This window comes from Rana temporaria, chromosome 8, assembly GCF_905171775.1.
Source record: "Rana temporaria chromosome 8, aRanTem1.1, whole genome shotgun sequence".
NCBI lineage: Eukaryota > Metazoa > Chordata > Amphibia > Anura > Ranidae > Rana > Rana temporaria.
The window spans coordinates 3,342,300-3,355,058 of NC_053496.1; the positions used below are offsets into that span (position 1 = coordinate 3,342,300).

General features: G+C 48.0%; 1 protein-coding gene across 1 annotated transcript in view; it reads right to left on the minus strand.

The window, feature by feature from the left end:
- MMS19 (MMS19 homolog, cytosolic iron-sulfur assembly component) overlaps positions 1–12,759 on the minus strand; it is a 91,804-nt gene that overhangs the window by 46,924 nt on the left and 32,121 nt on the right. The window contains exons 8-9 of the mRNA XM_040361215.1: positions 3,102–3,163; positions 1,092–1,178 (exon numbers count right to left, since the gene is read on the minus strand). Coding sequence (XP_040217149.1) covers positions 1,092–1,178; positions 3,102–3,163 — 149 coding nt within the window. The remainder of the gene's footprint in view (positions 1–1,091; positions 1,179–3,101; positions 3,164–12,759) is intronic.

The following is a 12,759-nucleotide window of genomic DNA, read 5'->3' on the forward strand; positions in this document are numbered from 1 at the left end:
TATATATATATATATATATATATATATATATATATATATATATACACACACATACATATACATATATACACACACACACACACACACACACACACACACATATATATATATATATATATATATATATATATATATGTATCAGGGGTCGACAAATCCCGGGCGCCAGGTCGCCATGGCGACTAGAAATAGGGTCCTGGCGACTTGGCTTGGAAGGGGGGGCAAAAAAAAAAAAATGACATTTTTTTTTTTTTTTGGTGAGCTGGCACCATCTGGTGGTGAGCCGTTGGTATTACAAGTTATTACCACCAGATGTGAGCTGGCACCATCTGGTGGTGAGCCGTTGGTATTACAAGTTAAGCATTACAAGTTAAACAGCAATTCTAATGTAATTTTTCACTATTTTCACTGCCATCTTCTTCCCTCTAATTAGAACCCCCAAACATTATATATATTTTTTATCCTAACACCCTAGAGAATAAAATGGCGATCGTTGCAATACTTTCTGTCATGCCGTATTTGCGCAGCGGTCTTGCAAGCGCACTTTTTTGGGGAAAAAATTACACTTTTTTTAATTAAAAAATAAGACAACAGTAAAATTATCCCCATTTTTTTTTTATATTATGAAAGATAATGTTACGTCGAGTAAATTGATACACAACATGTCACGCTTCAAAATTACGTCCGCTTGTGGAATGGCGTCAAACTTTTACCCTTTAAAATCTCCATAGGCGACGTTTAAAAAACTCTACAGTTTGCTTGTTTTGAGTTACAGAGGAGTTCTAGGGCTAGAATTATTGCTCTCGCTCTAACGATCGCGGCGATACCTCACTTGTGTGGTTTGAACTCCGTTTACATATGCGGTCGCTGCTCATGTATGTGTTCGCTTCTGCGCGCAAGCTCGTCGCGACGGGGCGCGTTTTCTGGCTCCTAACTTTTTTAGCTGGCTCCTAGATTCCAAGCAAATTTGTCAACCACTGTATATATATATTTGTAGGAACTCCGCTTTAAGTGTAGTTTATTTCACTGAAAGAAGGTAAATAAAATAGGAGAAACCATGTATTGTCGGGCTCTACATATACATCGAGGCTTACCTCTGCAAAACGCGGGGTGGCTGCCAAGACGGCTCGAAGGCCCAGTATTAGGTCCTCCCTGGTGATGCCATGTGGGTCATTGGAAGGCTGGAGAACAAAACAGGAAGACATCATGACGTTACAAGCAGATATGTAGACTACTGTGTGTATATAACACCACGGATTACGGGGATAATGCGTTCCAGGAGAACGCTCGTAATCCAAAGCACTTACATATCAAAGCGAGTTTTCCCATTGAAGTCAATGGAAACGAAAATAATTTGTTCCGTATTGACTTCAATGGGATGCAATACCGAATGCGGCCAGAGGCTTGGGGGGGGGCGCCAGAGAGTGATCAAAACGGCCGAAAAGGACACTTCGGTTCGTTTCCTGCGCCCCTGTACCTCAGGCCGAATGAGGTACTGCAGGCCAATGTTCGGCTCTGCTCGGCTTCTTCTGCCCCCCCGTACCTCAGGCCAAATGAAGTACTGCAGGGCAATGTTCAGCTCTGCGCCCCCCGTACCTCAGGACAAATGAGGTACTGAAGGCCAATGTTCGGCTCTGCTCGGCTTCTGCACCCCCCGTACCTCAGGCCAAATGAGGTACTGCAGGCCAATGTTCGGCTCTGCTCGGCTTCTGTGCCCCCCCCCCCCCCCCCCCCCGTACCTCAGGCCAAATGAGGTACTGCAGGCCTATTTAGCCTATTTTTTTATTGCACTGATCACTGTGCTGGTGTCACCGGTCCCCAAAAAGTGTCGCTTAGGCTACTTTCACACTGAGGAGCTTTACAGGCGTTTTAGTAGAGCTGGTAGATTTGGCCCCCCAAAAAAAAAAATTCTGATGGACACTGCACCGGTCCTAAGGAGCTGTGGGCGGGAGTTTTTAGCCGAGGCCGCTATCCTAGGACTAGGCCGAAGCCGCCGCTATCCTAGGACTAGGCCGAAGCCGCCGCTATCCTAGGACTAGGCCGAAGCCGCCGCCTCGCCTAAAAAAATCCTGCCCGCATCTCGCCGCGATCCTGGGAAAAGGCCGCAGCTTCGGCCTACTCCACGGCGTCCGGCCTCGCGACGGCCAGGATTTTTTTAGGCGAGGCCGCTGTCCAATGTAAACAAAAATTCGATTTGGTCAAAATCTGAAATCGATGTGACCTCCCAGCTCGACTCAAGATTCAAAATCGATTTTTTCCCCAGCCCTACGTTTTAGAGCTAAAAATAGCGCCTGCAAAGCGCCTCTCCCGACACTCCAGTGTGAAAGCCGAAGGAGGCTAGAAAAAGTCCTGCAAGCAGCATCTTGGAGGCGCTCTAGGAGCTGCGTATACACCACTCCTAAATCGCCCCCTGCCCATTGAAATGAATGGTCAATGCCGCCGAAACGACTGCAAAGCGCTTTGGCAGCGCCGCTTTGAACCCTTTTTTGGCCGCTAGCGGAAGTTAAAAGCCCTCCGCTAGCGGCCGAAAATCGCCGCTTAAAGCCTGCTAAAAAATAGCGGCGCTTTACCGCCGACGCACCAGTGTAAAAAGTGCCCTAATGCCCCTTTCATAATGGGGCGGTGGGTGCGTGGGCGGTAAAGCGCCGCTATTTTTACGGTTAACGTTATAGCTGGAATGTAACATAATTTTGATGCATTGTTTTTCCGAATTTCAGATCTGGATTTGTGTAAGAATCTCTTATCATTTATGTTGGACCTTCTCTAAACACACTGTAGCTTATTGGCAGGAAAGGAGGGCAGAAGAGGTAATACAACACGCAAGGCTTCAAAGCACAGCACAGCACAGCACAGCACAGCACAGCAAAGAACAGCACAGCAAAGAACAGCACAGCAAAGAACAGCACAGCAAAGAACAGCACAGCAAAGAACAGCACAGCAAAGAACAGCACAGCAAAGAACAGCACAGCACGGCACAGCACAGCAAGGCACAGCACAGCAAGGCACAGCACAGCAAGGCACAGCACAGCAAGGCACAGCACGGCACAGCAAGGCACAGCACAGTAGAAATATCCAGAAACAGAATTATTGCAGATCAAACCTACCGGATTAAAGTCGATGGGGAAATAGCAGGACACCACTTCAAATAATTCCTCCACAAACGGACCTGTACAAAAGGAAAAAAAAAAACAGTCTTCACATCTCGGGGATGATAGAAAATGCAAAGCAGGGAGGAGAAACTTAGAGATCACTTTGTAAAACCGGCACACATTACACATATTTAGCCCCTCATGATCACCTCTTCCCAGCCAGTGTCATTAGTACAGTGTATGGTATGGTGATCAGTGTCATTGGCGATGGCAGTCAGTCCTCGGTGTCAGTTAATGTCAGATTGCCCACCGCAATATTGCAGTCCCTGTAAAAGTCCCCGATCACCGCCATTACTAGAATAAAAATAAATAATAGTTCCAGTATATATACACACACACACACACACCCAACAGCGTTTTTTCAACCAGCCTGCCTTGAGGTTTCTTCAGCTGTGCCTTGGCAAATCGCCTAAAACTTGCCAAAAAAAAAAAAGCTGGCGAGTGGATGAAGCTTTTCTCAGAGTTACACAAAGCCACAGGCTTTCACTGTGCACCATTACCACCCTCAACACTGTCCATCCTTCTAAAGGGTGCCCTAAGACTGTCCATCCTTCTAAAGGGTGCCCTCAACACTGTCCATCCTTCTAAAGGGTGCCCTCAACACTGTCCATCCTTCTAAAGGGTGCCCTCAACACTGTCCATCCTTCTAAAGGGTGCCCTCAACACTGTCCATCCTTCTAAAGGGTGCCCTCAACACTGTCCATCCTTCTAAAGGGTGCCCTCAACACTGTCCATCCTTCTAAAGGGTGCCCTCAACACTGTCCATCCTTCTAAAGGGTGCCCTCAACACTGTCCATCCTTCTAAAGGGTGCCCTCAACACTGTCCATCCTTCTAAAGGGTGCCCTCAACACTGTCCATCCTTCTAAAGGGTGCCCTCAACACTGTCCATCCTTCTAAAGGGTGCCCTCAACACTGTCCATCCTTCTAAAGGGTGCCCTCAACACTGTCCATCCTTCTAAAGGGTGCCCTCAACACTGTCCATCCTTCTAAAGGGTGCCCTCAACACTGTCCATCCTTCTAAAGGGTGCCCTCAACACTGTCCATCCTTCTAAAGGGTGCCCTCAACACTGTCCATCCTTCTAAAGGGTGCCCTCAACACTGTCCATCCTTCTAAAGGGTGCCCTCAACACTGTCCATCCTTCTAAAGGGTGCCCTCAACACTGTCCATCCTTCTAAAGGGTGCCCTCAACACTGTCCATCCTTCTAAAGGGTGCCCTAAGACTGCCCATCCTTCTAAAGGGTGCCCTAAGACTGTCCATCCTTCTAAAGTAGGGGTGGGGAACCTGCGGCCCGCTTGCGGCCCGCAAAATCATTCCATCCGGCCCCCCCCCCATGCCGATGTGTGTGTGTCTGCAGAGCTGTCAGAAGGAGCCGATGTTTACCTTGTAGTTCCGGCTCCTTCTGACTAGGGGTGCAACGGATTGTCACCGATCCATGATCCGAACGGGTCTCCCCGCTTGGATCGGCACACCCCGCGATCCGCGGAGCGCTCAGCCTAGGAAAATCCCCGGCTTTGGCCTAGCTCCGGAGCGGCGGCCATCTTGGTACACCCGGCAGCGGCCCTCCTCTCTGTTCACACCCACAGAGGAGGAGGAGCCCGCGCTCGAGGGAAACACACGCCGCTGTCTGAGGTCTGCACTACTGGGGGGGTTACCGTCTGAGGTCTGCACTACTGCGGGGGTTACTGTCTGAGGTCTGCACTACTGCGGGGGTTACTGTCTGAGGTCTGCACTACTGCGGGGGTTACTGTCTGAGGTCTGCACTACTGCGGGGGTTACTGTCTGAGGTCTGCACTACTGCGGGGGTTACTGTCTGAGGTCTGCACTACTGCGGGGGTTACTGTCTGAGGTCTGCACTACTGCGGGGGTTACTGTCTGAGGTCTGCACTACACCAAAAAAAATTTTAACCAAATATAACAGGCTAATTTTTAAGTTGATCATTTTGTACGGCCCCCCCCAAATGATGTTACAAAAATCCAAATGGCCCTTGGCCGAAAAAAGGTTCCCCACCCCTGTTCTAAAGGGTGCCCTAAGACTGTCCGTCCTTCTAAAGGGTGCCCTCAAGACGGTCTATAGTTTTGGAGGGTGCCTTGACTGAAAAAAAGTTGAGAAACACTGGTCTACACCATAGTTTGTAGACACTATAACTGTCGCACAAAAGTAATCAATATACACTTATTGGGATTTTCTTAAAAGTGTTTACAAAAGTAAAAAAAAAAAAAAAAAAAAAAAACACTATATATATATATTAGTGCTGTCAAGCGATTAAAATTTTTAATCGCGATTAATCGCATTAATGTCATAGTTAACTCACGATTAATCGTGCTATTAAGGAGGTTCACCCTTTAAAACATTTTTTTTTTTGTTTTCTTATTTTTTTTTTTATAATATTAAATTGTGTTTTTTTTACATTTTGATCACTTTTATTGCTGTCACAAGGAATGTAAACATCCCTTGTGACAGCAATAGGTGGTGACAGGTACTCTTTATGGAGGGATCGGGGGGGGCTAAAAGACCTCCGAGCCCTCCTTTGCACTTCAAAGTATTCAGATCGCCGAAAACGGCGATTCTGAATACTGTGTACTTTTTTAAATCCGGCACCATTGGCAGCCGAGAAACCCGGAAGTGACGTCATGACGCCGCTTCCGTGGTTTCAATGCGGAGACTGAATCAAAGCCGTTTACGGCTCAGTGTCAGTCTCCAACCTGGACACAGAAGACACGAACAACTAGCGCCCAGAGGCGATTCAGTTCGCATGTGCCGCGCTATATAAGTTTTTCATTCATTCATTCATTCATCTAGGATCGGGTCTCCCGGTGGGACGGGAGGCCCGGTCAGAGCGGCGAAAGGGGGGGGGGGGGGGGGATGTCCCCTCCCGCTCCTCCGGCATAACAACCGAGCGGCTTTTAGGTTTGGATAGCCGATCGCCCGCTCTAAACAACGGTACCGGGACGATGCCTGCGGCTGCAGGCATCATCCCGGTATAACCCCCGAACGCCGCCTAGTTAATCGCGCGATAAAAAAATTTACGGCGTTAACGCCGTTAATAGCGCGTTTAACTGACAGCACTTATATATATATATATATATACACACACATCTACATATACACACACACTGTATTTATTGGCGTATAACACTCACTTTTTTACCCTGAAAATAGAGCGTAAACTGTGCCTGCGTGTTATACGCAGGGGGCTGTGGAACGTTTTTCTCCTGAAACTTCCCTCTTACAGTTAGGGTGCGTGTTATACGCCGATAAATACGGTATATATTTTTTTTATATTATAATTTTTTTTTATTTTTTTCCCCCTTTTGTGTAGATAATAAAAAATAAATACCCCAGTGGTGATAAAATACCACCAAAAGAAAGCTCTATTTGTGTGGAAAAAATTACCGGTATATAAAATGTAATTTGTGAACAGTGTTACATAACCGCGCAATTACCAGTTAAAATAGTGCAGTGCCGAACGGCAAAAAAATGGCCTAGTCATGGGGGGTAAAATCTTCCGGAGGTGAAGTGGTTATCTACACACAACTTATTTTGCTGAGGAAGAAAGCATACGTTGAAATTTTATTTGCTTGTGGGTCTCGGTGTACCCGACACATCCCTGGCAGAGCGGGCGGCACCCAATCATCAGAGAAATTATTAATAGAAATGAGAAGACGGTCAGCAGTTTTCTTTGTTCTAATTGGAGAATAATGCCTGTAAGACCCCATTCACACCTGAGCGACAAAACGCCGGACGCTTCTGTCGCTAGAGGGGAGAATTCCCATTGCTGTCTATGGAGATGGTTCACATCTCATAGACGCAGAACACCTGTCGCCTGAAAAAAGTCCCGGACCCTTTTTTGAGGGGACATTGGCGTTTTCCCATTGACAGCAATGGGAAGACTTTGAAAAAAAAAAAAAAAAAAAAAAAGTGAAAGTTTTGTACTGGCGGCAAAATACGCCGCTACACGCGAACGCGGCTGTCGCTCAGATGTGAATGCAGCCTAAAGCTTTTTATGATAAATCGCCGGGTTGTATAACACTGGGGATATCACCGCGATTAGAAAGGGTGGCGGATATACTAGGGGGGGGTAAAAGTCCAGGGGCGAGACATGCGGCCAATCATACACATGTAGAGTTTTACATTTTTATGCGACGATGGTTTTGCTCCCTTTACGGATACATTTGGGGGTCCCTGGCCCAAGCATTTTCCCACAAAGAGAATTGGTGGCATTTGATCACCTCTGAATTTTTTTTTTTACTATTAACAAAAAAAAAAAAAAAAAAAAACTACAAACGTGAAAAAAAAAAAAGAAGAAAAAAAAAGGATTCGGCTTTAACCCCTTCAATACCGGGCTTTTATACCCACCTCCATACCGGGCCTATTCTGGCACTTCTCTCCTACATGTACAAATTATCATTTTTTTGCTAGAAAATTACGCAGAACCCCCCAAACATTATATATGTTTTTTTAGCAGACACCCTAGGGAATAAAACGACGGTCATTGAAACCCTTTACTCTGCACGGTATTTGCGCAATCATTTTTCAAACGCCTTTTTTTTGGAAAAAAAATATGTTTCATGAATTCAAAAAATAACAAAACAGTAAAGTTAGCCCAATTTTTTTGTAAAATATGAAAGATTATGTTACACCGAGTAAATAGATACCTAACATGTCACGCTTTAAAATTGCGCACACCCGTGGAATGGCGCCAAACTTCGTTACTTAAAAATCTCCATAGGCAAAGCTTAGGAAATTTTTACAGGTTACCAGTTTAGATTTACAGAGGAGGTCTAGTGCTATAATTGTTGCACGCGCTCTAACGCACGCGGCGATACCTCACATATGTGGTTTAAACGGCGTTTACATATGTCGGCGGGGCTTGCGTGTGCGTTCGCTTCTGCGCGCAAGCTACTGGGGACAGGGGCGATAAAAAAAATGTTTTATTTCTTTTTTTTTTTTTACATATTTATTTCTTTTTTTACACTTTTTTTTTTTTATCACTTTTATTCCTATTACAAGGAATGTAAACATCCCTTGTAATAGGAATGTGTGTGACAGGTCCTCTTTATGGAGAGAGGCGGGGTCAATAAGACCTCCCCTCCCCCCACATCTCTCCTCCAGGCCTGAAAGCATGAGATCGTAAAAAAAAAATTCACAGATCTCATGTTCTCATGCCGCAATCGCGGCTTTGTTTACTTACGGGGACCCGGGCGTGACGTCATCACATCGCGCCGGGTCCTCCGACGGTCATAGAGATGACTGGTGACCATCTGGTCACCAGTCATCTCTATGCTTCCTGCGAGCGCCGGACGATTCGTTCTCCGGGCCCCCGATGGCACGGGAGAGCCCGGAGAAGCACCGGATGGCGGCGAGAGGGGGGGGGGGGGGGATGTCCCCTCCCGCCGCCTGTAAGAACGATCTAGCGGCGGAACCGCCGCTATGATCGTTCTTACGTTGTGCAGAATCGCCGGCACAAGAGAAGGATATCTGAATGATGCCTCTAGCTGCAGGCATCATTCAGATATCCCCCCCACAAAGCCCAGGACGTCATATGACGTCCACTCTGAACGGCAGAGGTTCTTTGTGGACGTCATTTTACTATGGGCCGGTAGGGAAGTGGTTAAAACATATGCAAAAATAAAAAAAGTAAATCGAATTTCTTCATCAATTTATGTATTCTAATGCATAATTTTGATAAACAAAACCCCAATAAGCGTATATTGATTGTAAGACGCTATAACTTTCATGTAAACCAAACTATGGCATTTATAGGTGGATTCAGAAAGACTTAGGACGGCGTATCAGTAGATACGCCTGCCTAAGTCTGAATGTGCGCCCGCGCTAATTTAAGCGTATTCTGGTAACCAGATACACTTAAATTAGGCTCAGATACGAGCGTCGTAAGTGTCTTACACCGTCGTATCTTAAAGTGTAATTTTTTAGGCTGGCCGCTAGGTGGCGCTTCCATTGCGTTCGGCGTAGAAATATGTAAATCACTAGATACGCCGATTCACGAAATGTACGCCCGGCCGACGCAGTAAAGATACGCTGTTTACGTAATGCATTTTCAGGCGTATAGTTATTCCATCAAATAGCTGGACTAGTAATGTTAAAGCGGGGGTTCGCCCTGTTAGAAAAAAAAAAAAAGTTTTTTTTTATTAGACAATTAAATTCGGCATCGTAGCGCGAGCTACGGTATGCCGGTCTTACATTTTTTATGCCCGTACTCACCGTGCTATCGTTGATTGAAGAATCCGGGGAATGGGCGTTCCTATGGTGAGAGAAGGTGATTGACGGCCGGCCCTGGCACGTCACGCTTCTCCGGAAATAGCCGAAATAGGCTTGGCTATTCACGGCGCCTGCGCATAGCCTGTGCGCAGGCGCTGTGAATAGCCGAGACCTACTCCGGCTGTCTTCGGGGAGCGTGACGTGCCAGAGCTGGCCGTCAATCATCCTCCCTCTCCATAGGCACGCCCATTCCCCGCGGGAGTCGGATTCTTCAATCAACAATAGCACAGTGAGTACGGGGATTAAAAATTTAAGACCGGCATACCGTAGCTCGCGCTACGATGCCGAAAGTAATGGAATAATGGGGTGAAGGAGGGTGAACTACCGCTTTAAGTATGGCCGTCGATCCCACGTCGAAATTTGAAAATTTTACGTAGTTTACGCAAGTCGTCCGTGAATAGGGCTGGACGTAATTTGCGTCCACGTCGAAACCAATACGTCCGTGCGGCGTACTTAGCCGCAATGCACACTGGGATATGTACACGGACGGCGCATTCACCGTTCGTAAAAAAACGTCAATCACGTCAGGTCACACTTCATATACATAAAACACGCCCCCCACATCCTCATTTGAATTAGGCGCGCTTACGCCGGCCCCATTTATGCTACGCCGCCGTAACTTAGCAGGCAAGTACTTTGTGAATACTGCACTTGCCTTGCTAACTTACGGCGGCGTAGTGTAAATACGATACACTACGCCGCCGCAAAGATGCGGCGGGCTTTCTGAATCTAGCTATTAGACTGGAATTTTTAAGAATGTTAATTTTTTTTTTAATACTAGTAATTGCGGCGACCACCAGCGACTTACAGTGGGACTGCGATATTGCAGCAGAGAATCGGACACTAAATCGACACTTTGTGGGAACCGGCGACACCAATACAGCGATTAGTACTAAAAATATGCACCATCACTGCACAGTGGAACCCCGGATTGAGAGTAACGCGGTTAACGAGAGACGATCGCTGTATTTAAAAAAAAATCCTGACTCGGTTTGCGAGTGTTGTCTCGCAAAACAAGCAGGATTCAAGCCACAGCTGTGTGCAGTACCGCGTTTGGCCTGGTGTGGGGGGGGGGGGCGCACCATAGCCAAACAGAACACTTTGAAAAAACTTGGAAATACTCCTTTTTCCGAGCCTTTCCTAGTTCAGCTGAGTTGTCCTCTGGCCTTTCGAAAAGTGTTTCCGAGGCTCTCCGGCGCCCCCCCCCCCCACCTCTGGCCACATGCGGTATTGCATGCCATTGAAGTCAATGTGGAACAAATTATTTTCATTTTCCATTGACCTCTATGGAGAAACTCGCTTTGATATGCGAGTACTTTGGATTACGAGCGTTCTCCTGGAACGGGTTATCCTCGTAATCCGAGGTTCCACTGTACTATTGACACTCGCTGGGAAGGGGATAAACATCAGGGGCGATCAAAGTGTTAACTGTGTGCAGTGTGTGTGGTGCTTTTACTAAGGGAAGAGGTGGGTTTTATAGTCCCCGCTGGTGGCGCCCAAGAGCCCCCTGCAGGCGGAAGTGCAGGATCACATATATACATACACACACACACACACACACACACACACACACACACGAGTGCCCGGAACCTGCAGATCGACTTTTGCTGCAAATATTCACAGCAGAAGCCGGCCGCGTGCGCCCCTTGCAGGCAGAAGTACAAAATTATATATATATATATATATATATATATATATATATATATATATATATATATATATATATATATATATATACACACACACACACACACACACACACACACACACACACACACACACACACACACACACACACACACACACACACACACACACACACACACACACACACACACACACACACACCTGAGCTCTACTCGCCAGGCCTTAAGAGTTACTCGCCACCATTGTAAATTATCTATTTTTTTTACAGATCATACAGGGGCATGCCTTGATTGCCAAATGCCCCCCAGCTCTCTCATCTCTCACAAATACCCCCTCCAGCTCTCTCACAAATGCCCCATCTCTCAAAAATGCCCCCCCAGCTCTCTCACCTCCCACAAATGCCCCCACCTCTTTCATTTCTCACGAACGCCCCCCTCAGCTCTCACCAACGCCTCCCTCAGCTCTCACCAACGCCCCCCTCAGCTCTCACCAACGCCCCCCTCAGCTCTCACCAACGCCCCCCTCAGCTCTCACCAACGCCCCCCTCAGCTCTCACCAACGCCCCCCTCAGCTCTCACCAACGCCCCCCTCAGCTCTCACCAACGCCCCCCTCAGCTCTCACCAACGCCCCCCTCAGCTCTCACCAACGCCCCCCTCAGCTCTCACCAACGCCCCCCTCAGCTCTCACCAACGCCCCCCTCAGCTCTCACCAACGCCCCCCTCAGCTCTCACCAACGCCCCCCTCAGCTCTCACCAACGCCCCCCTCAGCTCTCACCAACGCCCCCCCTCAGCTCTCACCAACGCCCCCCTCAGCTCTCACCAACGCCCCCCTCAGCTCTCACCAACGCCCCCCTCAGCTCTCTTACCTCTCAAAAATGCCCTCCTCATCTTTCTCTCAAATGTCTCCCAGCTCTCACGAATGCCCCCCAGTTCTCTCCCCAATGCCACCCTACCAAATCTCTCACCAATGCCCCCTCAGCTTTTTCACTAGTGCCACCCAGCTCTCTCACTAATGCCCCCCCAGATTTCTCACTAATACCCCCCCAGCTCTCACCAATACCCCCCCAGCTCTCACCAATACCCCCCCAGCGCTCACCAATACCCCCCCAGCGCTCACCAATACCCCCCCAGCGCTCACCAATACCCCCCCAGCGCTCACCAATACCCCCCCAGCGCTCACCAATACCTCACCAACGCTGTCCCCCCAGCTCTCTCACTTCTTGTAAATATAGAATGCAGCTGCCGCCGTGCTGTGCTTCCTTTCTTCAGCATAGTGCCGCTGACAGCTCCGACTGTCAGGACTGTAGCACAGAGCCGAGGAGGAGTTTATCAGAACTTCACTCGGCTCTATGCTACAGTCCCGACAGATGAGGAAAGAATGCGCCTCTGACTGCAACAAAAGAAATGTGGGTCGTTGCCGCGCGGGGACATGGGAAACACACCAGAAAATCGGCGGCATATGCCCAGGGTGCCTGGCGTGTGCACAAAAAAAAAGCTGCCTCTCCGAACTAGAACATGTCGGGGTTGCAGGATTTCTTACCAGGGGAGCCGCTGTAAGGCAGAATGCGGGAGTCAGGAGCGGAGGATGGAGGGCGGAGGGCGGAGCTGGCCTGAAAATTGTGCCATCAGTCTGCATTGAGGAGGGGAGAGCAGAGATTGCCAGCAAGCTGAGACGGTTTGGG